General features: G+C 43.5%; 1 protein-coding gene across 1 annotated transcript in view; it reads right to left on the minus strand.

Moving 5' to 3' along the window:
• The window catches only part of klhl29 (kelch like family member 29), a gene marked incomplete at both ends in the record, with an annotated part of 128,397 nt that overhangs the window by 90,640 nt on the left and 10,114 nt on the right, over positions 1 to 27,643 (minus strand). The window contains 2 exon segments of the mRNA XM_079214727.1: positions 2,432 to 2,947; positions 5,539 to 5,686. Of these exon segments, the coding sequence (XP_079070853.1) occupies positions 2,432 to 2,947; positions 5,539 to 5,686 (664 nt within the window).

Genomic DNA, 27,643 nt, shown 5'->3' on the forward strand with positions numbered 1-27,643 from the left:
AGGCGCAATTTTTTTTCCTTCTTTTTTTTTCTATCCACGAGTTTATTCCCTTTTTTTGGGCTACTTTATCGCAGAAGAAGTTGACCCTGCAGTATGAGCGTGTGTGTGTGTGTGAGTGTGTGTGTGTGTGTGTGTGTGTGTGTACTAGTTGTATATGAGTGGTTTGTATCACAATGCATTTCTTGAGAATGAAATAAAGCCCATGTGTGTTTGTGAGAGGCAAACAAACAAGATATACTGTCTGTGTGTGTGTGTGTGTGTGTGTGTGTATGTGTGTGTGTGTGTCTGTGGACACTGAGACCTCATCTACCGCCTCGTTTTATGCCAGATGTGTGTGCAACCCACAATCTCTGCCCTGGGATCAAATTTGCCATCCCTCTTATCCTTACCTCAGCCATTAGAGGGCTGCAGAAACACTGACTTCTAACCTATAGCTGCTTTTCCTTTCTTTTCACAAACTACTTCTCGTTTATTTATTTATTTTTTAGGGGGATCTAAACAAAAGGGAGAGAGAAGTGCCAACAGCAGGTTAAGATAATTTTAACAGAGGGTAGCCAGAATGCAGGTCACAAGAGCTTACCCTCCATATTTTACCACTACGCCACGAACAGCAGGGCCGGCCGTGCGCACATATGTGTGTGTGAGTGTGTGTACACTCGCTACGTTAATTGCAAAAAAAAAAAAGAATGCGGAAGACAAGTGGGAGCTTTTGTGTATCGTGACCTCTCGGAGTGAGCGAGAGAGCAAGGAGTATACGGGGAGGGATGGAGGTCATCAGAGAGCCAGGACAGAAGGACTGCCGTGGGCAGCGTCTTGAGGAGGGCGGGGCCATCAGGGTGCCGTCGGCGTAATTACAGTGTTCCCGTCAGGAGGAGCACTCGCCGAAGAGACGTCGCCACCAATATACTGGCGCTTGCCGTTTTCCCTATTCGCACTGTTCCTGTGACAGCATTCGTACTAATGTCCAATGTCAAATAGAGATGATAAAATTGCACAAAAAAAATAAATAATGGTGGAGGAGATGCAAGATTTCAAGTGTCTGTATTTGCAGTTTGACCTTCATCGAGGCCCGCGCACGATTTCAAGTGTATATTGTGTCTGGAAATCGACACAGGGATGCTTTCCCCCTTCTGCCTTTGAAATACAGCAGCTGACAAACTGTAGCCATGCGAGCTGAATACATTAACTTTATCATAACATGAATCACGGCGACAAGTGTTTGCAGAATTTTAACAATCCTACAGCGTTTTTCTTTCCCTGTACAACGGATCTGGGTAAATACTGTAATTCCAATTAAAGCCGCAGCTTCTTTGGCCTGTGAGAAGGAGGTCAGTACATGTTGACATGCACATGGTTAATGGATCGTGAAAGTCTATTCTACAAAGAAGATATACAAGAATAACAATTAAAAAAAAGGTCTCTTTCAATAGAATTTGGACCAAGACGCCGAGCCCGTCTAATTATTCATTTTGAATTCTACCTGCAGTCTCATTTCAATGTATCGCAGGCAGTCCCCCAAAATAATTGCTTTTTCCCCCTGCAATCTACAAGTTCATTTGCACACATTTTATTGATCAAAATGAGTGAGGAAAAAGAAAACAATCTAAACCTAAATTAAAAGCTTCATTAAATGTGAAAATTGGTCGGGGAATTGCGAACATCTGTTTCTGGCGCCCTGCGTCATAAACTCCAAGGTTAAACCAAACACCAATTTATGTCTCTCAGACTCCGCCGAGCACCTTCACAAACAAGTCAACAAGGCTTCAAACGATCTTGGAGAGCGATGCGAGGGCAGGGACCGAAAAGCTCTTCCTGCCTCGCGTTTAGTAGGCCTGGGGAGAATTGCAGCCCGACAAGCAGAGGAAGGATAAACCTGACACACTTTCGACCAATTTCAGTGCACAACAGCATAGACGCTGCTGCTGTGTAGTAGTTTGAGATCAGTACAACATGTTCCACCGAATCCACCATGGACAGTGTGAGAGGGATTATTTTTTAATTTTTTTTCAGAAGTGGCCAGCTCACTGCTGCTTTAGGTGCACCTCCGTTCTCCGTAACCTTGGAGCAACTTTGAAGCAAATTGGCTCTGTTTGCAAGTTGTATTTCAACAAACCCCTTTTCGCTTGAGTGTTCTGCTGCCTTGTTTATGACTGCTGGCATCTGAAATGGCTTGGGTAGACAAACAGAGGGCAGAGGCCTGTGCGTTTCATTCCGGCGGGGCCTCGCATAAGGGGAGGTCACGAGGAATAAGAGAGCTGAGAGTATTGATTTAATACCTAACACCTCCCTGGCTTGGATTCACTTCTAAACTCAGGTTGCCAGCAGAAGGGATCTGCTTTGATTTAGCCTTTCAGAGACGGTCTTGACAGGTTCCATATCTGGAAAGGAGACACTCAAAAACATCCGCCGCTGAGGTTTTCCCAGTGCTTACCTTTCGGATGTCCCGGGTCGCTGAACTCGTACTTCCCCATCCCGACCGTCCGCAGCATTTGCAGCCCGTTAGGGCCGTCCTGATTGTCTCCGGCTGCGGGCTGGCCGTGTGCCGCGGCCACGGCCGCGGCTACCGCCACCGCCTGTCCATTGGTCAGGGGCAAGGCCGGGTGCTGCATGAGGCCGTGATGAGAGGTCAAGTGGCCGTTGCCCATCATGCTGTGAGGGTTCGGATGGACAACATGGGCGGCGAGGGCGGATGGGTGAACGGATGCGTACTGGGGCTGGTTCAGCACCATGGATGGCGGCTGCTGGGTCGAGTGCGGCGTCAGCTGGAAGTGGGCCGTCATGAGCGGGTGCTGAGGGGGCATCGGCGCCTGAATGGACGGGGTTACTCCAATGATGGGGGACTGTGCGGTCACGCTGTGGCTAAATGAGGGCGGCTGGGGGAGGGCGTAGGTGTGGGGCAGCAGGCTGGGCTGGCTCACCGCCGCTACCGGGGAAGCCCAGGTCGGACCTGCAGGCGAGCACACCGACAGAAAGAAAGAGTCATCAATAGCACGTATAGCTTTTATTCCATGGAACCAAGTGAAAGAGCCCAAAACAAGAGGCTGATTGATTTTAAGTCCGGTATTAGAGGATCAAACAGAGACAGAAAGCAGCAGGAGAAGACTCTCCACACCACAACTTGGTATTGGACTTTTTGGTTTTGGAAAAAAATGTCTGAAACCCCGCACCCAAGATTACCATCAGAATAAGATTAAGAGACTCCGTCACTATGCTTTTTCTCTGAATGCGAACACACACATGTTCAGTGAACACACCACTATCCGTGTAGGAGTCTGTGTTTACCCAGACACTCTGAGCCAATCATTTCTCTGAGGGTGTGTGCTGGGAAGACTGAGCTATATTGGCTCCCTCCTTCACACGTTGGCTCCCTACTCCCTCATCTCTAGCTCCTCCTGCCGCGGTCCAAACTCCAAAAATAGCCCAGCACTCTGCCAAAGGGGCCAAAGGCTAAATCACAGCATGCAAAAAAGCTACGGAAAAAAAAAAGTCCACGTTATTCATCATAGCGGCCATGCTGATATAATAGTCCGGGTTGAGAAGGATGGATAGGGGGGGGGGGAGAACAGTGGTGGGTAAGGATGGTGGGAGTAGAGAACTCCAGAGGCCATTCATTTAATTTCCCTTATTTTGTAGCCCATCTTGATAAAGGATTCTAATCAAATGGGTTAGCGTAATAATTCCACATCTTATAACGTTTTTAATTCAGTGATAAGATTTCAGCATGCCATATACACAGTGAGTCTGTCCCCCCCCATTTCTATGTTCTTGTCCTTCACGATTTCTTCCATCTTTTAGCAGCAAAATGAAGAATCAATTAGGCAATTTCTTTTGATTTTCTTCTAGAATTTCATTATCATGACCCAGCATTGACCTACATTCACACAGTAGGCCTTCGCTGCAAAGTCTAACAAAAATGAAGCCGCTACATTAATGTTTAATGGTATGTATAGAAATACGGTCGTCTCCAATCTCCCCTTTCCACATGCAGGGCTCGCTTTAAAAAAACCCCCCACTTTTATGATTTTATTTATTTATTTAATAAGTCTAAATCATGGCATGAAAACAAGAACTATTTTTTGCACAAAGAAACTTAAGTTGAATCAAAACTTCTTCTTTCAAAGACAAACTTTCTTCAACAGACACACGACCGTGAAGGTTTTTTTCTTCTGTTGAAAGAAAGCGTTGATTAATTCTGCCACAGTTGGCAGAGAACTCTCTGGCAACACAGTTCAGTGAAGTGTGGAGAGGAGCTGGCTCCGTTGCAAACGCCAGTCACAGTTTGAAATGGCGCACACGCGCAAATCAATATGCAACACTATGCTCGGATTTGAGTGTCATATGCGACAGTGAGCCGGGGTTTGTGACATCTTACTCCCCTCGCGCTTTACTCCCGGCTGTGATGCGGGGAGCTGCAGTGGTTGGATGGGATGGGAGGGGAGGGGAGTGTGGAAGCCTCATTCACTTCCACACAATAATAAGACCTACAGAACTTCATGGCCCCTCAATGCACAGCAGGAGGCTGCGGTCACACAGCAGGGGGGCCTCCATGCTCTCTTATCACCCCTGCATGCTCCCATCGTGAGAGTACCACCGATGGTTTCTGCTACAGTAACATCCCTATTGGGTAACAGATCAACCCGATGAATAATTAATCCACGAAGCAATCTATATGGAAGAAATGTGAATTACAATTAGAGACGGGGGGGGGGGGGGGGGGGACAGGGCTGAAACATGTTTTTTGAACGTGAGTAGCAGAGTAGCAGCTGTCTACGATCTGGATTTGTTGAGCTGGAATCTCCACTGGAACGCACTCTGTGCCAGTATTATTCTTAAATGAGACACATTTGTGATGAGCTCGGGAGGCAGAGGCCAGCAGAGCAGTGGAAAGAAATTAACTGCTCTAAGGCAGAGCCATTCTGGGTGAGTTCATTACAATATAAGTAAAAAAAACTCAACGTTGGCTTAACTCCTTACTGCCTCTGTTAAAAAAAGGGCTTGAATAGAATAAGGTCGACGTCTAAATTAGACCTTGTGGAGATCGTTTGGAGGACTTCGGAACATCGGTTTAATTTAGACTGAAGCAGCTTCGGTTAGTGACAAAAAAAACATTAACGGGGAGAATAACATGAGAGCAGAGGGAAGATGGAAGGCTGTGAAGGTGCAATATGGATTCATACTTATTTTTCTTTTTTTAATAAACTTCTCGTTATCACACTGACATTTCTGTAACCGTATACATAACTGAGCGAGTTTATGTAAAGATGGTGTTTGTGGATGTTAATTATGCATGTTTGCGCATGTAAAGTATGCATATTGAGGAAGGCAATAAGTGTGCACTTCATGTGGGGCAAGGGCAGCCAGGATGTCTCATTAGCATCGGATGCTAGTGCGGCTGGTTAGGGCCGTCTGGGGTGTAGCCGGCCATGTGCATGCATACATCTCCGTGAAGGAAGAACCTACATCAGGTGGAACCACTCGATGGGTCCGTCAGTACGTATGTAAACACTGTGTGTCTGTGTGTGTAATGTGATTCATTACCGGTGGGCTCGCTGTCTCGATGTTGCTTGGTCGGGGGCTCGTCTGTATCCCAGGGCGTGAGCTGGTTGATGGGCGTCTGTCCCCACCTCACTCCAGGAGCCAGCAGCAGTCCCGGGGTCTGGCTGTCTCCAGGAGACAGACCGGAGACCTGTAGCACGGAGACAGAAAAACAAACATTGCAAATTATAGCGTTGTACGAGGAGAAAAAATAACCAAAAGAAAAGTGCGATGATTACAACTCTTGATCTTTAGACCACATACTTGTTTGCAAACTTCTATTCCAGATATCTATTTGGCCAAAGGCTATGGTTTGAATACAATATTTCATGTTGCTGCTTGAATGAAAAGTGCAACAAATCACAATTTTTTAAGGTCTTGAAGTGAGCCTTGATGATGGAGCATGGCATATAATTAGTGGTGAGTGAGTGCTGATTACAGCCCATATAGAATGGGATCAAGGGTATAAAAATCGTGTTGGCGGCCTCAAGAGTCTTTGCAGAAAGACAATGCATTTCTCTTTTTATATATACCAACAACAATTAACTTTCGAGTAGGGGGCGATATTCAAATTCAGATCCTTCCCCACTGAGACTTTGTATATCTTAATTTTTGCAATAAATTAAACATTGTGTTCAGTCAAGTGAGATAATAGAATTCTGAATACAAATACAACAAATGGGAGTAAATAGAAAGAAATCCATTTGCAGGGATGGGAGTGAGGCGAAAATGTAATTTCAAAAAAGAAAATGAAAAGCTAGGTGACAATGTGTGCATGGGGGTAAATCCAAGGCAACTTCGCCAAACCAAACTAAGAGTTCCCCTAAGCCTTTCACTGCACTCAAAGCTCTAATATTTTTGGTCTGGTGGGTGGGGGGGTAAGAAATGTTATCAGGCAAGCCCAGGCTGATGAAAACACCAGGTCAATCACCACTGGACCCCTGAGCAATATTCGCCTCTGCCTGTCTGCAGCTTGGATGTTCGGTCTAACAACCAGGCAGGGAGAGCCTGATTCCCCTGCTTGCCCCGGCCAACCTCCCGAGTTAATAGAAAAGACCTGGTCACCAGAGCCCCTCCTGTGTCCTCCCGGCTGATCCCTCAATTCCATTATCCTCCCTGACCCGCCTTCCACTTTATCTAGCGCGCCATCGTGTATTCCAACAGCTGTGTTGACAAAGCTTACCGCACCATGAACCAAAAAAATTAAATAAAAGCAATCCAAACAATTAGGTTTCACGGCGCATTAATGTGCACCTTTACATATCTGATCGATCCCATTTCAAGAAAACTCACCCTCTCCACTTGGCGATGGTTTATCCCTGCTTTGAGAAGAGGGCTTTAACACTTAAAGATATGGTATTGACGCGGCGCAACATCTGCTCTTTAATAAACAGCTTCATGAGAGCAGATTGAGTGTCACTTAGTTGATGAATTCATACTGAAAGTTATCTGACAGTTTGTAAGTGCTGAGGGGCAAGATGGAGGGGGGTGGGCATAAAAAAAAACAGCAATGGCAAACATCTCAAGGCAAAAGTAGAAAACAAGAGTGATGGAGTGAGAGAATGGAGCTGGGTTTAGGGGGAGACGGACTGTCAGGTCTTTTTGTCCAGCTCAACCTGTCGACTTCAGACAAGAGAAAACTGAAATGGTTTACTCAGAGAATGCCCTAAGCGTTCAATTCCATCTGAGAGCCCCGGAGACTCGGGGAGGGAAGATTTGGACCATTTTCAAGGTGTTTTTTGCAGCCCACTATTTGTTTTAATGAGAGTTTTCCTCCTGCGCTCCGTGTGCTTGACTGTATTCCTCTCCAGCCATGCTTTACCTTCCCCTATATATACGGGCAGCTCCTCATTAACTCGCAGCATCGACTCTTCCCTCAGCCCTGCACCTGCCTCATAACATGCTCTCATTAATACTCCCACCCATTTATCGAAAAACAGAGAAAGAAAAACAGGAGGGGCTGAAAGGCAATTCATCTGTCACAGTTTTAGAGCACCAGGAAAAAAAAAAGTGAAAAAGAGAAGAAAAAAAAAAGAAGGTTCTTAGTCAGCACCATCACATTGACAGCGTATCAGCTCAGGAACAATCCGGACTTGAAAATGATCAAGGTTAGATGGGAAAATACACACACACAGACACACTGGGAACAAGTGTGAAAGGCGCACACACACACACACACACACACACACACACACACACACACACACACACACACACACACACACACACACACACACACACACACACACACACACACACACACACACAGATATCAGAAGGGATGTTTATTAAGATGGCAGACTTGCTGCAGGTAGGCAGGAAGCTACCGGAGGTTCTGGGACAGTGCCTGTCATTTTCCCTCAATTGTATTTGCTCTCCATATTTCCAGTCGCCTCCTCCCTGGCTGCCCATTATCACCGGGCAGCAGATGGTTTCCTCTGACTCGACAAAAACCATGCTGGAGAGGAGGAGGGGAGCCAGATAAATTATTTTTGAGTCGTGCCAAGCCATTTTGTGTTTGTTGTCAAGCTGGCTGGGGAAAGATTTTTATTTATTTTTTTTACCGTACACAGCATCCGTGCATATTGACCACATACTGCAAGTGTGGAATGCAGCACATGCACGCAGACTCACAACAAAAGGTGCAATCACCATACATGCATACTATATATATGCACACACTGCCGGTCAAACGTTTTGGGTCACCCACCACAAACGCTTGTTCCACTCTCAGCCCCTACAGGATGGCTGCTCTGTAATTGTCATGTATTTGTATTTGTAATGTACTCGTCATGTATTTGTTTTTGTCATGTATTTGTATTCCTCTGTATTTGTCATGCATTTGTCATGTATTTGTCTGTATTTGTCATGCTTTTAGGTTGTAGAAAGTTGTGTTTTGTGCATGGAGAAGAGTTGCAACAGTATTCTCCCCTGGCTTGCACTGTGGTGACTTTGACAAACACAAGTTGTATTCAATTATTCTTTTTCTTTTTTTTTTGCCTTTCAAATACTTTGTCATTCAACAGATTAGTAATTTGTTATATGGCAGAAAATAGTTACACCGGAATAAAAAAAAAGAAATTGTGCTCTCCAATATAATGGGACTATACTCGGCTTGTTGTGGTCAAAGCACCAAAACAATACATTTGACAATAGTATTGAGTAACCGGATCATGAGTTCTGGAAAGAGTATTAGGACAATAAGCAGAGTGCCATATAGCCCCATGACATTGGAGAGAACAGCTGCTATCTCCAAAACTAGGCAACGCACACCAAAACAATCTAGTTTGATAAATAGCACCACTGAAAAGAGGACAAATATGGATTTCTTGAATTTGGGGTGAACTGTCCCTTTAAATGTGCCAAAGATGGAATCCGCGAAAAATTACTGAATGATTACTAGATAATCAAAGGTGTTGCCGATGGATTTTGTGCGGATCGGCTAGTTGATTAATCAATCTTTTCAGTCCGAGTGCAAAACATGAGGCCAGCTTCTAACAGGGAGACTAAACCTGCATTTTATATTTACAACACAAAAAGGTGTCTTTAAAGGTATATCTTTAACGGAAAATTGTGGGGATTTTCGGCAACACTGTGCTGCACTTCAAAATCTAAAGAAAGTACTAATACGGCCCACCAATTTTGTTCCTAGTTACCTTGAACAGCATTTTTCAGTCTTTGAAGCTGCTGTCCATCTGCTCCTCCTGCACAATCATGCACAAACACATGAGCACGCACATGCACACACAGCAGAATGAAACCCCCCCCAAACCCCTTCCTCAAACGTCTGACTGTGGCAGACATGTCAGAATCAGTGCATTGAAGAGAGGAAGATAAAATCAAGATGCATCAGGCCTAAATATATACTCGTCCTCTTCCATCTGGGCAGCGGAGACAGCAGTCTCATTCTAGCTGGCAAGTCAGCTATTTCCTCGGACACGGCGAACGCTGACATCCATCATTATGTGTGCTGCCGTCTCGCAGTAATAGGCAGCATTAATGTGCGTGTACCAGAACCTCCCGCCACCGGCCACCATCTGCTGCGGTGCATATCGGACAGGGCCTTATTGTGATCCCCCCGCGGCTCTGGGCTTTGATTGTTTTGAGTCACATCCACAATAAACAGAGAAAAAGCGTTTGCTCTCGGCTTTGCGTTTGCCTTGGCGTTCGGTTCGAGCCGGCCCTCACCCTTGATAATATAAATCCTTATATTCTGCAGATATTCTCCATTACTCTTCATGCCTATTAAAGTTCAGGTCAGCGAGGTCAGTATAACACAGCTATGCAGCTGGAGTTGGTTGTGTCTATGAAAGGTCCAGTTCTCAAGGGAAGTCAGTCACACGCCTGCGCACTTCAACACTCACAACTGTTTATCAGTATGTTGACATTAGTGAAGCAGACGGGTCGTTGCACGGTCCAGTCTTGTGAGAAAAGATGAGAACACGGGATTCTCCTCCTCTTGACAGGATAGAGCCAATCAGATGTTAGGACGAGGCGAGACGAACCTGTGACGATAACCTGTGTATGAAAGGCCCCACTTCCGTTTGGGGGGCAGTTGTTCTTGACCCAACCTGCGTGTCGGCTGTACCACTCACTGCTTTTGCAATTGCAGCGCTGACTACTTTGCTTGTGATCATTTAGTAAATAAATATAGAGAACGAGAGAAGTTGTTGAACTGAGTTCTTCTGGAGGCTACACCAGGCATCCAATAATTAGCACGCATTAACACCCTACTGGGTGAGTTATTGCATCGGTTCCATTCTGTAGTGACGCCGGGTAGGACACTACCGCCATGGACTTTCTGCATAAGCTTCAGCTCTCTGCACCCTTTTGTGCTTGGGCCAGTACCGCCTGGAACATATAGCGCTCCAATCCCCGGAGAAATTACTTTATTGCTCGACTCAGGGAAGAAAAATATAGCAGAAGAGAGAGAGAAAGGGAGAGGAAAGGATGAGTATGTCTATAACACCCAGGTCCCACTGGGGTAAACAATGTTTCAGCGCACACTGATCAAATCAGCTAACTGCTATGACATTTAATAAAAAAAAGACGGAGATGGAGGGAGAGCAAAGCAGGTTTTGAGAGAACGGGAGACGGTAACAAGAGAGAATAGGGGGACAGAGCGGGACGGTAACAGTACCACAGTGGAAAAGCTAATCTCGTGAAATGTCATTAGCACAACTGCCAGACACAATGAGATAGCAGCGGCGGCGGTGTGTGTGCAGGACGCAAGCCACCGCCACGCCGGCTGATTATGTTCTACCTTTTTTTCAAAGGTCCAGTGTTCTCGCGGTGTCAAAGCTCTTTACGCACAAGAGGGAATATAATAGACCGCGGGGCGAGGAGGAGGTCACCACCGTGTGAGATAATGCTCAGCCGGCATCGTAATCAGGCCTGTTAATGCACAGTGGTTTTTCCTGATGGGTTCATCGGTTAATCTATTCCAAATGGACGGAGCAGGGTTCCTGGTGGTCCAGCGTGGAGCTGGCCATGATGGTTTAATTTAAATGCAACAGAGAATATGCACCTCCACAGGCAGCCTGCCATCTCTGGGACGGAGGGAGGGAATGCATGTACACAAAATGTAATTATGGTCAGAAATTTCAATATAACAGCGGTCTCTGCAGTGTCCTGCTATATCGTGTGCACTCGTAAAAAAATATCACATTGTAATCCCACACCACGAACAAATCATACAAAAAAATAATAATAAAAACGTGTATGCACGGGAGAGGAAATGAAATTCAACTCCGACAGAATGTTTTTTTCTTCCCTTTGGCTGGGCGCGGACAGACACAGCGAATTTGGCTGAAACGTGGAGGGTGATGGAAATAATGGCTTTCCTCAGAGAAAAGAGAGAAGAAAAAAAATGGCAGCGAAGGAGTGAAAGATTGAGAGGCAGAGTAAGACAAACCCATCCATCACATCGCCTCGTATCATTGCTTCTGACAGATCATTCTCAGTTTTTCTAAAATGGAAGAGAAAAATCTTTTTCCAAAAGTGCCAACCAAGTGTGGCCTGAAACTGACCAGCGGCGCCAAAGGAGCACACAAAAGCGCACGACTCTTTTCGAACATTATTCACTTACTGTATAGAGGTATCTCTTTTCCATGACAACGCGCTGACACCTAAATGTGAAGTGGATTTGTTCTGGGTTTCCGTCATAATGGTGCTGAATGCCGGAGCCCGGACCGCGGGGCGGCTGTGTCCAATCTGTTAGACTGGGACATAGCAGAGCATCTCAGGAAACACAAAAGAGACCACTGCACCATTTGTTGGGGGGGCAGCCATCTTAAAATGTTAGCGGCGCTTCGACATGCAGAACAGCGTGGAGCTACAGACGAGGAAGGTGCATACACAGCGCGATGGCTGCACACTGAAGAGAGAGAGAGAGAGGAAACAAGGTAGTATTTCCTATTACTCCAAAGGCTCCATTGTGTTGCACTTAAAGATGTGACCCGATGCTGAGATTAGACGTATCCGCGGCATCGTGGAAGGCATACAATGTCACATTTCCTGAGCATTAAAAAAGCAGATATTGTGTGGCGTTCAAAGACAGTATTGTGAATTGGAGGAGCTCATATCGGCACTTTTTTAAACGGAGAAATGACGAGATAGATATGAATCTGGAGCACAGCAGATTCTATCTCTATCAAATACCTCTCTGCTTCACCATGCTGGTGACTCATTTAAAAAAATACACTTCCATGCAATTCAAAATGATTTTGGGGCCAATACTTGCGTAACATAGTCAGTCTTCTCACCATTAACTATCCATAATATTACTCAGTATAAAGAAAGAGAGAAAATTGGCTGCCAAATGTTTTTGTAACAGCTAAAAACATTAGACTCGAAAATCTACAACATCATTTACCCAAAAGAATTCAGGAAAGGTTGCTCAATGTTGATTCTTTTATTCTTCCCGGCTCTACGGGGGAACAATGCTCGCCGCCACTCGGCGCACCTGCCTCTTTTCTTGAAGAAATGCAGCAGTTTACAAACATGTCGTATCTGTAGTCACCATCTGCATGGAGGCAATATCACTTTATACAAGAAAAATGTCAGCCATTACCGCTGGGTTGACTGTTCATGACTGGCAGTTTGTGCACTAAAAATTGAAAATACAAACAAAAGCGGATCTTGAGGGGGCCCCAACACTTAACACTGACCCCCGGCAGCACAAACAGACAAACATAATGAAAACACACAACACAAGGCGCCTGGTGGCCACATACGCTATTGATGCACCAGAGAAAGGGCTACGGATACAGACTCTATAATTTCCAGCCCCGGGCCAAACAACTGAAGGGGAACGGACTTCACTTCCACTGAAATTCCGGCTAAGACACTCCGACAGCTCGGCATGCTCCTGGCTCGACGCACACGTTCCAGAGAAGAGAAGCGAGATCGGAGGGGCGAGGCCGACAAGCTTCAGTGGAAAAGCAATGCTGGAAACCCCGCCTAATATCCCATGAGTGCTCCTAAGGTTGCGGCGCTCGCCCTCCAAAATCCGACCTCAGCCCTTCCCTATTTTTCTGTTTTGTTTATTGTTTAACAGAGTTTTCTGTTCTCTCGCAGACAGTGCAAGTGGCTATGTGACCGTGTTGTATCCGTGGGACTAAGCAGCGGTGGTGGTAAGGCCTCTTGGAGCGGGGGAACTAGTGCTTGGACATGTGAGCTGTGGAGACATCCTTGTGTCATGGTAACACCTCCCAGAGGAGCGTGTCAGAAAACCCTTATTGCTCTCCAATGGCACTGGCGGGGACAGTGAGAGACATAGGGCTCCAGCAGGCCACGACCCTGCCTGATATGTGGTGAGTGTTCGGGCAGCAGAATATCCACTGCCTGTCACAGAGGCAGCCTCGGAGACCTAGAGACAACTGTGTAGCTCTCTCCTGTGGGTCGAAATTGAGGCAAAATGAATGCCATGCGTGTCCTTGGGTGTGTGAGAGTGTTTGAACAGCGTGTGGCTGTAATAAATGAGCGTTAACCGGGGAAAACAGCCATTTAGCGCTAAAAGAAATTAATTGAATTTATGTTGATATTGCAATTGAAGGGAAACAACGTCTACTTTGCCAGGAGTGCAGAGTGGGGAGTATTTAAATGCATTTTTTACAATGCACGCAATCTGCAAGCCAAATACTGAAATGATCTGGCAGAAAAGCCAAAAAACAGATGACCATAAGGCAGTGCTGGAAATAAGAGGGGGGGGGGGGAGGATGCTTACTGCCACTCGCATAGCAGTTCAAGTTCCATATACTGGCATATTGTCTGAACAAAAGAATTTCATTAAATTTGTTCATACATACTTCCAGTGTTCCAGTGCAGCGCCTCCACATTTTGACAATAGAATGTTTGTCGTTGCGCCATTATTGTGGCGGCTAATGCATCTTTCATTCTTTTCACGTCAGAACGTCAAGGACAAGTCAGCTGCTGCGCGTGACGAATATGTGAAAAATATTTAACTTAAGTTTGGAAGCCAGTTTTATATTTTTGGTCCATTTGTTCCGCTCACTTGACGACAGCCTTGCACCTCCAATGCATTATGTGCACCCCCTCCGCACTTGTTTCTCTCAAACAGCGACTATCAAAAGTATGCGATGGGAGGATCTGAAAAGTGAAGCCCCTGTGGAAAAGTGCCTTAGAGGGGCAATCTTTGTAATATTTGCAACTGCTCCGGTTGCAAAAATAAGTCTGATTGTAAAGACGTCCATGAGAAGATGAGCCTCCTTCAAAAAAATCATGGAGTTATTTTAGTAAATTTACTCCCATTTAGTGTAAAAGAGACCACATGTCGCTACCACGCCGTTGTCCAACTTTAACCTTTTTAGTGTTCCGTTTCCAGTTCGTGAAGGTTTGTTGGAACATTTCTGGTCGCCTAAAAATGTCTAATTCAGCGTTTGATTGTACTTTGCCCTTTCCTTGTCACTTCGGATCGCAAAAAAAAAGCAATAAGACGAAGGCCAAAATCCCAAACTCGAGGCTTCAAGCAGTATCGTCCACAAACCAATGGCTGACCTCATTGAGACTTATATTTTTAATCTATGTGATCACACTCTGTTGAGAGGTGATAATATACATTGTTATATTCTATATTCTTCATTTCATTATTCTTATGTCTATGAGTTATGTTCAGGTTGTGCAAGGTCAGTTTAACAAATACTGTCTGTGAGAAACGTTCCTTAAGGTTCCACGCTTTGCACTATAACACTCACACATGTTTATCAGTATATTGACATTAGGGAAGCAGACTGGTCGTTACACGTTCCAGCCTTGTGAGAAAAGATGAGGACACGATTCTCCTCCTCTTAGACAAGTTACAGACAATTAAATGTTAGATGTTCATGACGGAAAACTGTGTATTAAAGAGCCGAACTTCCGGCTGTTCGGGAGTGTTTTGGACGGTCTCCCTGCGTGTTGACTGGACGACTCCATGCTATCGCGATTGCAGCGCTTGTTACTTTGCTTGTGATTAATGAAAATAAATTGAGAGAACGAGAGAAGTTGTCGAACTGAATTCTTCCGGAGGCGACACCAGGCATCCAAACTATTACACGCAAACAGAGGTTTAATCAGTTCAGTAGCCCACATGTCCTACAAGAACAGCTCCATGTTGACAGATCATCTTTAAGGGTGCTCGACTTGGTGCATATGCTGTGAAATGCTCTGGTAATAGCATCTGTGATCAAGAGTTGGGCAGGTCTAAACACATACTTACTTATACACGGGCAGAATATAAAACGGACAGAGCAGACAGGCAGTTAGATGGATGCTCCCATCACATGGAGCCGCCTATTGACTTTTGCTAGGCACTGTGAAATCTGGCAGACAAAGAAGCGGCCTTCGGTCAATAGGGACCACAAGTACAGAACAGGCAGATTTCTGGCCAACATCCACGCTGGTCTGACAAAATGCCCAAAATATGAGCTCTGAATCTGCTCGTTCTCAAACACAGATGGCATTAAAGTAGACGAGGCTGTATCCCATCCTAATCCACGGGACCAGGTCTTACAGCGTTTTACAGCGTGACATCCCCTCAGCATCTCTAATCAAGACTACAAGTGTGAGTAATTAGAAGAAAAAAAAATGGATGCACTGCCAGTGGCCAGCATTTGCTGCAAATGTGCCTAATTAATGACGCATTGCTGCAACATTACAAGAGCACAATGAGCAAACAGCTCCACTCAGATGAACCCCGGGACGCTGAAAGGAAATATACGCCAGTTGGCTACAGAGTGCCTATCACCTTTCATTCAGGCTCCTAAAAATAGCCGCATTAAGCGAGGTACAGCGGAATCTGCATTACAGCGCTGTCACACCGAAAAACCCTCACAACTCCACTAAGGTATATAATTACCAGTGTGCCCACGAGCCTCTTACTATCGGGTTATTTGTGCAGCCTTTTTTACTCACTGTAGCGCACGGGCTGTGTAAAAAGGAACTAAAATGGACTTAAATAGTTGACATTTGAGCCGAACGAGAAAACTCAAACGTGTCCATGTGCCACGGCTCGAAAGCCGATACAGACTTATAGCCTCGGGAGGCTTTACGAGCCGAAAAGGCATGTCCACATTAAAGCAGCGCACAGGCAGCCACATGTGTAACCCGTGGCAGCGCTCCAACCTTTGAGGTTCCAGTGTTGGGAGCTCCAGCGCTGCTCCCCCAGGGCTGGAGAGGAGACTGAAAGACTGGTTTATCCCCATAAGATGAAGCGGTCAGTGCGGCTCTGTGCTCCTGCGAGCACAGGGGGGAGTCCACACAGCGCACCGCTTGGGGTAAGAGTTACACTGGAGAGACATGCTGGGCTCATTAGAGAGCCGGGACTCCTAAAGAAATTGAGATGTAGCCATGAACTACACTGCGGCAGGTGGATGAACAGACCTTTGCCTGAATTATGGGAGGATTTACGATGCCCCCTTTTCAACATGCCGGTGAATGAGCTTCTCTTGATTTGGATTTTTTTTAATGTTTTGGGTTTTTTAAATGCTAATGCCGTTCTATAGAGATGGCAAGAGCAATTTCAAGGTCCGTGTCCTGTGTCAAAAGCTACAATTGACAAAACGAAAATTAGAATCCTTTTGAAGATTGGTTGATGTCTCCATGCTTGTTCTGCTTCTTAACGACACAGAATTTGGTGGCAAAAAAGAAAAATGTTCCAAACCAAACCCACACCTCATTAAAAAAGTGAATATCACGGAAGAAACTAAACATCTTACATTAAAAGTAATACAAGTAAACTGTTAGAATGGTGTAAGAATGCAAGATATATTTCTGCCAGTTATAAATCACTTCATAGAATGTCTGTTTTTAAAAGCTGTCCTTATTTTAATAAGTAATACTAGAAAAGCTCTGTAAATACATATTTCAAGAAGTAGAATCGAAGCCGGGTGCCTGTCAGTGTTCACACACATTCTCTACTTCCTTTGTCTTCTTTTTAACGTGTCCAACCCTCTTCTGCAGACTCGCAGACTGAAGTTGCAACAAAAGTATCGCATAAAATCAAACAAACAGTAAACAAAAAATAAATTCCTTCTTGCTAGTTGGCGTCCGTTTGTTCTTCCTCGTTTTACCTCCAAACTTGTGAGAACAACAGTTCGGCATCTAGTTTATCAGTCACCGTTGTCTGTTAAATGGGCAGACGTACAAAGATCTGCTTTGGATCTTTGTAGCAGGTACACGCACACAGCGGATTGGTGGAAACTAGGACTTCAAAAATAAATAAAGAAACAAAATCTTGAAATGCATTTTGTGGGCCAAAATTCAGTCCCTCTGGCATTTATAAAAAAATATTCTATTGCGTTATTCGATTTACTCGTTTGTTCTGTGATAATGTGAGAGATGAAAAAGCGTTTCTGCTTCATGGACACGGACAAGACCACATTAATATTCATGAGGAAGATGATTAATCACTTACATGGATGAGTCATGTTACTAAAAACTGTGCAGCCAAATATAAAACTAGAATAGCAATGTGAATAGTAGCGGGGCTGATGCTTCTTCCTCGCTGATGTAAAAAGACACATCACACACCCACTGATCAATACAGAAACAAATTAGTAGTTTATATGCTTCTTGGATACAACAAAACTGGATGTCTTCATTTGCTCTAGTTATGTTCAAAACAAGCACTTTCTCAAAAGACGTGCCAGTTTTACAAACCAGTGCAGTGCTGGTATGGAACCGGCCAATTGCTTGCTCTTTTATTCACACGGAAGAAGTTTGCTTTCAAGGCTTTCTGACAGAACTCTTAGTAGACAAACCAACTTGGTCAGGTTTAGGAAAAGATGATCGTTTGGGTTCAAAATAAAAACACTCTCTGGGCACTCTCACGCATGACTCAAGTCTGCAGAGCCCTGAAGCCCCGCCCCTCTTTGCTGCACAGTTTGCTCGTTTAGTCAAAAACATTTCAAATTGAAAGTGCCGTGTGTCCAAATTGCATTGAGCGAATATTAGCGTGCATAAAACACAATAGCATGAGCTAAGAGTGTGACCATTGCATGGTAAAGATAATCCGTCCACTCTGAAGATCAGGATTGGATGAAAGTGATTTCACATTTTGGCTAAGAGCCAATGACATGTTAGTTCTTTGTTCTATATACTATATGTTCTGAGTTAAAGACTTCTGTGTTTGTCCATTGTAATCACAATCGTCATACTTTCACCCTTACAGTGTTGTGTGAATTATTCCAGGGCTCCTGAGTTTTTTTTCCCATTTTCATTTCCAGTTTCCACAACAGCACGTCCTTGGGTCCCCAACTATACACCCCGTGTAAGTGCAGTAGATCGTTTGAGCGGTTCTTGAGATGTGTGAAGGATATACAGACAGACGGATGTTGCAAATATTGCTTGCTTTGCAGCAGGCGCTTCTATCTAAAAGGCTCATTTCTTGACCAGGAGTGTGCACAGCCCCTTTACTGTATCAGAACGGGGTAATGATGTGACTGGACGTGGTCTTTAAAGACACCTCTGCTGTCCGCGGCGCCATATGTGCCCTTATACAGATTCCTATGTCCCTTACACATCCCTGCACACTGGTTCCCTGTGCACTTGTTGACAGGAGCTTGTAATCTAAAAGAGTCTGCAGGGCAGAGCTGTTAAGTCCCTTGTAGAAATGGGATATAGTGTTGGTGGGAAGAGGAGGACGAGGAGGAATAAGAGGGAACGTCTTCCCTACGCGGCTTATTGAGCTGTCAGGTTTCAGTCCCTATCAGAGAGCATTGATTTCCTGTCACGTATTCCAACTGTACGTGCTTCTACATCCGTCTGTGATAAGAGTGCTTGCTTTGGTGGTTATGACCGCATCAAAAAGCCACCCGTCCACACATCGATCTGTGTTGACGCCAGGCATAGTCCCTTTATTTAAATTGATCCACAGAAAGAGAGGAGCCAAGTGCTGGTTTCACACTCCGATACACTTTAATGCAAACCATCTCTCTTCGTACATTACACGAGGCGCAGCGGAGTCGAGTCAAAAGCTGTGACATGGGGGATGACACGGAGACGGCTAATAGTGCAAATGTGTCCGGATGTGGAGATTTAACATTTCCCTTTTGCAATGTATTCTCTGTGAATTTTAAAGAGCAGACTCCAAATTATATTTTTTTGCATTAGCATTTCAGTGACCTTTCCGGCACTCAATTCAGTTGTCAAAAACGATATCACTGTTGGGAAGCAATGAAGCAAAAAGGAGCGTACATGCTTAAAACAACTCAGGGTTCTTTTTTCTTTCTTTTTTTTGCCATTTACTGCAACATTTAACCACAAAAGCAACTATTCTCACAGCCCACTCGTGGCCCTCAGAGTGCCATCTAGGAGGCCAGTTAGATCCGGGTTAGGGTTATAATTACATATTTTGGTAATACACTAGTCAAGCCCTATATCTAAATGCCATAGCCATTTTCTTTTGTACTTTGAAACCAGTTCAATGTCCGTTCTATATTTATAGCCCAGTTGATTGTTTTTTTCTCTCCATTATTTATTAGGTACGGTGGTCCTCAGACTTTTCTTTCTACAAATCAAAAGTGGGCCTTTTGTCAGGAAAGGTTGAGAACCAGAATCAGAATTACCCGTGAAACGTATAACAGAGGAAAGGTCGCATTATTTGTATTAATCTTAAGCAACGAGAGAAAGGACCATACATAGCTTGTGTTTTCCACAGAGACCGAGCCTCATAACGGAGATACACAATGCACACATGGAGGACATCGCTCGCGAGAACCGTCACAATCTCTCGGCCCTGCCCGGACATTAGAGAGAGTCATTAGGCTCATTTAAATGAGGTCATTAAGCCAATGATATGAGGCTGTATACTTTCAGACCCAGAAGAAAGAGCACGCCATCTCTCGCCGGTATACGCAATCTCCTCCGAGTCAAGTGCGCCATAACTCTGAGGGAAGTGAGGCCAAAAGTCTCCGGCTCCCAGACAGTTCGCAACATCCTCCATCACTGTCAAATAAACTTTACTATGAGCAATAACTGCAACAATAACTTCCACATGCTGTTAGTGTTGCATTCAGAACTTGATAATGTAGCCATTAGGATGCTTTAATTACTATTTTAATTGTTCCCCTCAAGCTGATATTATTCAAACTGGGGTGACTCATCAGAGCCAAAGGGAGGCCGCTCATACCTAAAGCTTTCTGGAAAACAGTGTATATGTGTACAGTTAGCCATTCAGAGCAATGCACTTATATATAACACACAGTTGATAAGGTATTTGCAAGGTTTTAAAAGAGCAGTTAAATGGGAAATCTCTGTAACACTGGTCTTCAATTGCGGTACCAAAACAAAGAGCAAATAAGTCCTCCAAATGAAAACGACAATTTTTTTTTTTCTCGATATGGAAAGTCACCACTTATAGCACTGTTTTCATCGAAAGCCGGATGTCTGGATGGTCAAAGAAGATTAGGAATGGGATGAGGCGAGGAATTGAGGGACACAAAAAAAAGTTAAGACACGCACAAGTAATGCGAAGATAATAAGAGGAATGACAAAGGCAGGGAGACAGAGGGAGAGGGAGCTCATTGTTCAACGTCTATTGTTACACCCTCTACAACTAGGTGCCTAAACATGCAGAGAAGAGACAACAATCACTCGTTTAGAGACAAATCCCGCCTTAGTGCTGATCTCGGATTATGGCTCTGATTTTTTTTTTTTTAACGGTGTTCCTTTTGTTGCTCGAGACGGATGAATCATTCAAGGGTGATGCAGCCGGAAGATGTGCCCTGGAATTAATCACATCCCACCTCTTTGTTTCAGATCGTGGGTCCTCTTTTCCTGCATCGCCTCATTTTTTTCCGGGCAGACAAAACATTCACAGCAAAGGATCTCGAGATGAGATAGATGAATTATTAATCACAGGTGTCTTTTGTAAACTACAGAAAACAGATCACGCGTTTTTGGTTACGCAAGATAGAAATCCTTTTTCTTTTTGCAGATTTTCTCTATTCTTTCCTGCATGCCGGTTGCAGCTTCATTGAAAATCTGGCGCATGGTAAATAGCCCTTAAATTAGGTCTCCGGCCTTCCAGCTTGGTTATCTGTGATGATCGGAACAGTGTGTGCTGCTTGAAGAGACCCATTTTCCCTCTGGCACATCATTTAACATGTCTCATTTTCCAGGAAAATATGCAGGTCACACACCGAGAGGTTTCTGGTCACATCCTCAACTCGCTCAATAGAAATTTAAAGGATTTGAATTAGAACCACCATTGCATTTCTTCTTCTCCCCTGTATTTCCGGCTGATAAATATTAATGCTTTCTTTTTCTCTGACCACAATATATTTTAAGTAGGTGCCTTCAGAAGAAAGAGGAAAAACGATAGCTCAACCTTGGTCTGTGAGGGGACTTTTCAACATAAAATAAGGAAAACTGGACACGGCAGAAAGACCATTATGCCAGGAATTGAACAAGACGAGACAGAATCCTTGAGCCATTTCAAAATGTTAGCTTACAATTTAAAGAGAGAAAAAAAAGTAATTTCCAAAAGTCACCGTCAAAGTGCAAAGCGCCACAACAGCTAACATCTAATCACATCATGCCTGTTTATATTTTACCCCGGCGAAGGCTTTTGCATAATGGAACCAATATGCAAAATTCGGCGGGGAGTGAGCCACTCGATCAAAACCTTGGTGTTTTCGTTCATGTTAGCTCACAATGCTAACGGTTAATTGCCGTCGATCCACCACTCATTAAACAATAGGTCTTTTAATCTTGTTCAGGGACAAAAAGTACAATTGTGAGAATTCCTGCACAAAAGCTTAATACAGCAATGGAAAATGAGAAAAACGATGAAAGTGTCTATGAAATAAAAGACTGACCTTTAAAGATTGACTTCTATAGCGACTGATTGTTCGACTTGGCTACGTGAAGGTTGATGTAGCCGAGGACAAAGCCCTACTTGATCATGTTTGGAAATGTACATATTATACTTTTACATGAAATGAATGTAATGGATATTTTTATGGTAACAATGTATCAAATTACAAAGGGAATGCGCTCGTAGGGATGAACCTGCAGAGAAGTGTGAGCTAAATTGGAGGTAGCCCTCGACTTCATGTCGCTTTACAGCGCGTTTCAGCGCATTCTTTAGCCGTCGGGCTAACAACTGTACTTTTTAAAAAGTGGATGCAGACAGCGTGGCGCTACCCTGTGCTTTATGGACTACTGTTATGAAGCCTTGACTTTGGCATTTTGGCAGTCGCCATCTTGTTCTTTTTGGAAGCCAAAAGAGACCATATTTGGACGAGAGGGTCGAGCTGAGGAAGGGTATGTATTGCTACGCCTCGGTCCAGATTGACCGGTTGTGTGGTGGCAACTTGTCAATCATAAGTTAGACAGCCCCCCTAAAGCATACCCTATTTATTATCTATTTTAATCTAAAAGGGACCATAATTCACTAAAACCTCCTTATGTAATTGAAGAAGACTTTAAACTGGAGATTGAGACCATAAACTCATGTTTACTGAGGGAATAAATCGAGAGAAGTAGAGTCATTTTCTCATAGACTTCTATACAACCAGAGGAGTCGCCCCCTGATGGCCATTCGAGAGAATGCAAGTTAAAGGCTCTTCCTTATTGGCTCCACGTTTACAACCCGAAAGCTACGTCCACTGTATAACTGATAAATTAAAATGTACTTTAAACAGTACTCATATGTACTCATATGTAGTACAGTATTATAAATTATGCTATTTAGTTATCGATGCATGAACATGTAAACTGAGTTGTTATGTTGTAGATAGTTGCGGAAGAGCAAATGTTTCTCATTTGTTTGGTGATATAACTTATCACTGTAAACTGCTGTTATAAATAAATGTAGTCTAGTAAAAAGTGCAGTATTTCCCTCAGAAATGTAATAGAGTAAATGTATTAGCATAAAAGTACTTAAGTAGTACATATACTTAGTAACTGTGTACTAGTGATGCCAAAGCAACCCCATCCACTCTTTTTTTTCAGTTATTTTGCGTGAATCAAAACATAGTTTAAATCTACCCTTGAAGCAGTTTGGTGCACACATTAATAGGAGTTCAGTGCAATTTACCCTAGGCAAATCGATGGTTCCAGATATTTCTACCCTTTGTGCGTTTGCTTATTGAGAATCCAGATTTATTTTTCTGGAAACAATGCTTCATTACGGGAAGGAAATGTGTGACGTGACGCGACCTTGCCGATCCAAGATGTCCTGCTTTTCTAAATGCGTCAAGTTCATATTGTGTAAGCACCACGTTTCAAATTAGCAGCTGTCACTCAAGGAATTGCAGACAGATTGTTCAGCTGAACTTATTCATTTTCAACCTTGTCGAGGGTAATCATTCTGTGGAGGAACGCAGACACACCCACATAATCTTCACTGCTTTTATTCTCCAGAAAGAGAAGAAACAACTACAGGTATACAAACCAACAATGCTCTGCATCAAATGTTTCATTTACACATTGGCTGACACAATTAGCAGGAACAAGACAATCCCCCTAATATTCAATAATCTCCATGGTGGGTTAATACAAATCCAGATTATAATACGTGCTTCACTGTGACGCTGATGGCCGCCTGCATGTCAACAAACAACTACAAAGCCAAACTCCCAACGCCCTTTTCGAGCAGAGATATTAAACATCAGTTTCTTGTCAAATCCGGAGGCAAACTGATTCATGGCACACAAGGTCTAATTATTTGATGATTCCTCGCCGTTAATGAAGGACGTGATCTTGTCAAATACATAATGCTCTTCATTTTCTCTTAATTTCCCGGTCGCTGGCACCAACTCATTCAACACACCTGCCAAGACCCACAGCCTCCATCTGAACAACGAGCCGTACATTATTTGCATATAAATTGGGGCTGGGAGATATAGCCAAAATGTTCTATTCCTATATCCCCATGTCTCGATAACAATATGTATCACGAAATAGCATGTTTTCTGGTAATGCAATAGATAAAAAAAGTCTGTATGAAAATAACCACATGCCTATCTTGTGTATACACCCATGTGTGAGTTAAATACAAGGTTTCTCATTTCATTCAGAATTTTTGTGCAAAACGAGTTGAGCAGCTTCAAGGGAAACTGGAATGAATTTCAATATATACATATGTGTTAATTCCATTGAACTGAGTACTAATGAACACACAAAACCACAATCTTCAAAATGATATTCCCTCAAAATATTTTAGTTTTTCTGAGAAATTAAAGTTAGTGTATCGCTGTATGAACTCATCATAATGGACTATTGCCTAGTCCTAAATGCAACTGCAGTGTCTGCAGACCCATGCTGTTTTAAGTCCCTTTCCCTGATATTAAATGCCATGCTAATTTTTGCCCATACTCGTTTTGTTGTAGTTCCGAACCCCATTGCTGAGTTTGTGCGCAGACTCGTGCCGGCGGAGAGGAGGAGACGTTTAAAATCACAAGACCTTCAATAGTTTGCACTCAGTTCGCACTAAAAGCAGCGCTGCAAAAAAAAAGAAATGCTGTATCTTGGCCGGCTAAACACAACATGCACACCGGCCGTGCTCGTTTTTATTGCCCTCCTCAGACGCACGACACTTCCCCCATAATGCCTCGTGATAAAATGGTTCCAATTTCCATCTGACCTTGATGGCGTTCTCTTTGAGGCGCTGCTCTGACAGTTGGCGCATCATTGGGAGACGCTCAAGAGGCGGCGAGCGGTCCATCGAAATCAGCCCCTTAATTGAGATGGCAGCTGGAGGATTTCCAACAACAACAACAAAAACAACAACAAAACCTACCTCAACACAGAAGGAAGAAAAAAGAAAAAAAAGGAAAGATGACTCAAACTGGTTTGACATTTAGTTTATAGCTCACAATAACCGCACCAGTAATGGATCAAATGAAACGGGGGATGTCATGATGGAAGGAGGGGTCGTGACACACACACACACACACACACACACACACACACACACTAAATGACAGGCGATGACAGACCCAGTGACAGTACCTCCTGGCATTGCTGGGGGAGATCGACACTGAATCAGACCGCCGAGACCACCGGCACCGACACAGCGGCACAGAGCAGAGATGAGCACATCTTAAACCAGACGCAGACAGCACGCCTGGTGTCACGTCCTCCTGCACTGTGCTGTGACACACGACTGTGTCGCGATTTAAGACGCACAACCCCAGTTACGTACAAGAAGGGCTCCATTTCAGCACCAAGGAATCACGTCGTTACTTGGACAATAACTGAATCAGTTAACTTCTCGTTTGTTGAAAAATTACTTTATAGCCACTGCTGACTGAGTTTTGGGAGAGCCAAAAAAGTGCTTCAGATTTCCTAGTTAAGAAAAAAAGGTTCAGCAGCAATGTAATCCACCAGATTAATCACATGTTGTAATCATAATCTAATTGCTTTCAATTACTTTTGGATCACTTTGCCTCGAGACTCGGTAAAATATAATGTCGAACAGACAGTTTATTCCATTCCAATTTGCAGACTAATTTGAACAGGGATATTATCCTCCTCTTCAAACATTATCAACAGTTATTTCCCAGAAGTATCTAATCTGATTACGCTTGCAATATAGTTGGCTGTTATTAGAGCAGAATTACAGAGGAATTCAAACTGCGTGGCCTTTGTTGTCGAACATTGTTTTTTGTGCATTTCTGCGGCTGCAGGGGCTTTAAAAACGTGCGTCCGAGATTAGGAAGGATTTTAAAATTGGAGGCGACTCCGATGGCCAGCTGTTGATTTTTGTATGTTTTATATTGGTGTATAATAGGATTAGAGAAGTGAAGTTCTCTGACGTAATCTCAAATTCAATGAGCTTCATAACAGAATGAATAAAACCTGTCTTTATAGCATAGATATTTGCTACACTTTAATTTTTTCTTGGATTGGTGGAATGTTTTGATGTCTTTTATGGAGGCACAAAATAAAATACAATGCCGTAAATGTCCCCACTACGATGCACAGTCCAGATTTATTGTTTCAATAGTCTCCAACTACGCTGCAGTTTTTTTTTTCTTCGAGATGCTCGTCACTGTTATGAATGGCGGCGCGGTGGATGAGCAGGTGAGCACTGCTGCCCTGAGTTTCAAATTGTATCTGCTCGAGTCCAGACATGCATGCTCGGCTAGTGCATGCTGGGTAAACCTCAGCATGTTCAACAGGATAAGCAGGAATAGAAGGTGAAAAGATGATGAGATGGACGTTAAGATAGTGGATGTTTCTTTGTTTTGTCGATCTTAAATCCTTTATATAAAAAGTTGTTGAAGTTCAGCGAGTGGTGGACAGATTAGTATCAAAGCAGTAAACCAAGTTCCCCACTTTCCCCTCACAATTATAGCAGCTAATTAAATGTATTCTGCGGTTCTTGGATTGTTTACATTTAATTATAGTTACCACTTCTGCGATAATACATAGAGAGAAGAATTGGACTTTTTATACTTCCAACTTCTCTAAAAACTTCCTGCAAACCAATGTCAGATTCTCCATCAAATAATCTAAACTTTTAAGACTATGATTCAAATAACAATTTGAGAGAAGTAAACAAATATATAGAGAGATCTGTATTTTCTACTGGATGAGTACTTTTATTTTGATAATTTCAGAACATTTTGGGATCAACACGTTAGATTTTTGATTCAAATGCAGATTTACTTGTGAAGGAATATCGTTACATTGTTGCATTGATACTTTTACTGAATACAATACTTCTCATAGTACTTATTTATCACTTATGATCTCATCCATTATTGGGTGATTGAACAGAAAAATACTTTATTGTATTCTACTCCAACACCAGCAACATGAAATAGTTTGATAAACGGAGGATCACATCAACCCCTAATGATGAGTGTGATGCCATTTCCTGTAAAGTGTGACTCTCGACTCGGAACACTTCAAACTGTGCGGCAACATGTAAAAACTCACAACTGCATAACTGTGCTGAAAGATGAAAGAAAAATATGTATGTGGCGTATATAGAGGTTGTGGTTATGACAGACGAGTACTTGGCGGTGTGATGATGCGTGCAGCTTCTAATGAGAAACACAGAGCGCCCGGTAATTCGTCAGCCTGCGTTAAGGTCAGACCACAAACGCTGCATGATTGAGTCACCCCAAAGTCCCTATTAGAATTTGCATTTAAAATATATCTATTATTTATGTGAGTATTATTAAAAAGGGCTGGCTGTGGATTCCCCCGAGCACAGGGCAATGGGGAGGCCCACAGTAACTGGGCCACAATACTGGGGGCCCGACAATCAAATAATGGAAAGGGAGAAATGGAAAGAGTAATGAGAGAGATACAAAAAAAAGTTAGAAATTTGATAAATTAAAGCCTTATGAAGTCTGAATCTTTTCTTTTGTGACAGAAAAACAACAACGAAAATTTGTTTCTTTCATATGATTGATGGGGAGCATAATAATATTTCAACAATCAGTTTATTGAGCAATAAAAGTTAGACAAAGCTGTCGTTGACAAAATAACCCATAAAATGTTGGTTTTATCATGTACGATGATACATGTTCATTTAACTGTGCCGTTGCACAAGTTATGTTGCAAAATCCATCATTACAGTCAGTCAGTGACAACAAGACTACAGTCGTGTTGTCAGCATGCAAACATGGGCGGCTGTAGCTCATGG

Source organism: Taurulus bubalis, assembly GCF_910589615.1.
Source record: "Taurulus bubalis genome assembly, chromosome: 3".
NCBI classification, from domain to species: domain Eukaryota; kingdom Metazoa; phylum Chordata; class Actinopteri; order Perciformes; family Cottidae; genus Taurulus; species Taurulus bubalis.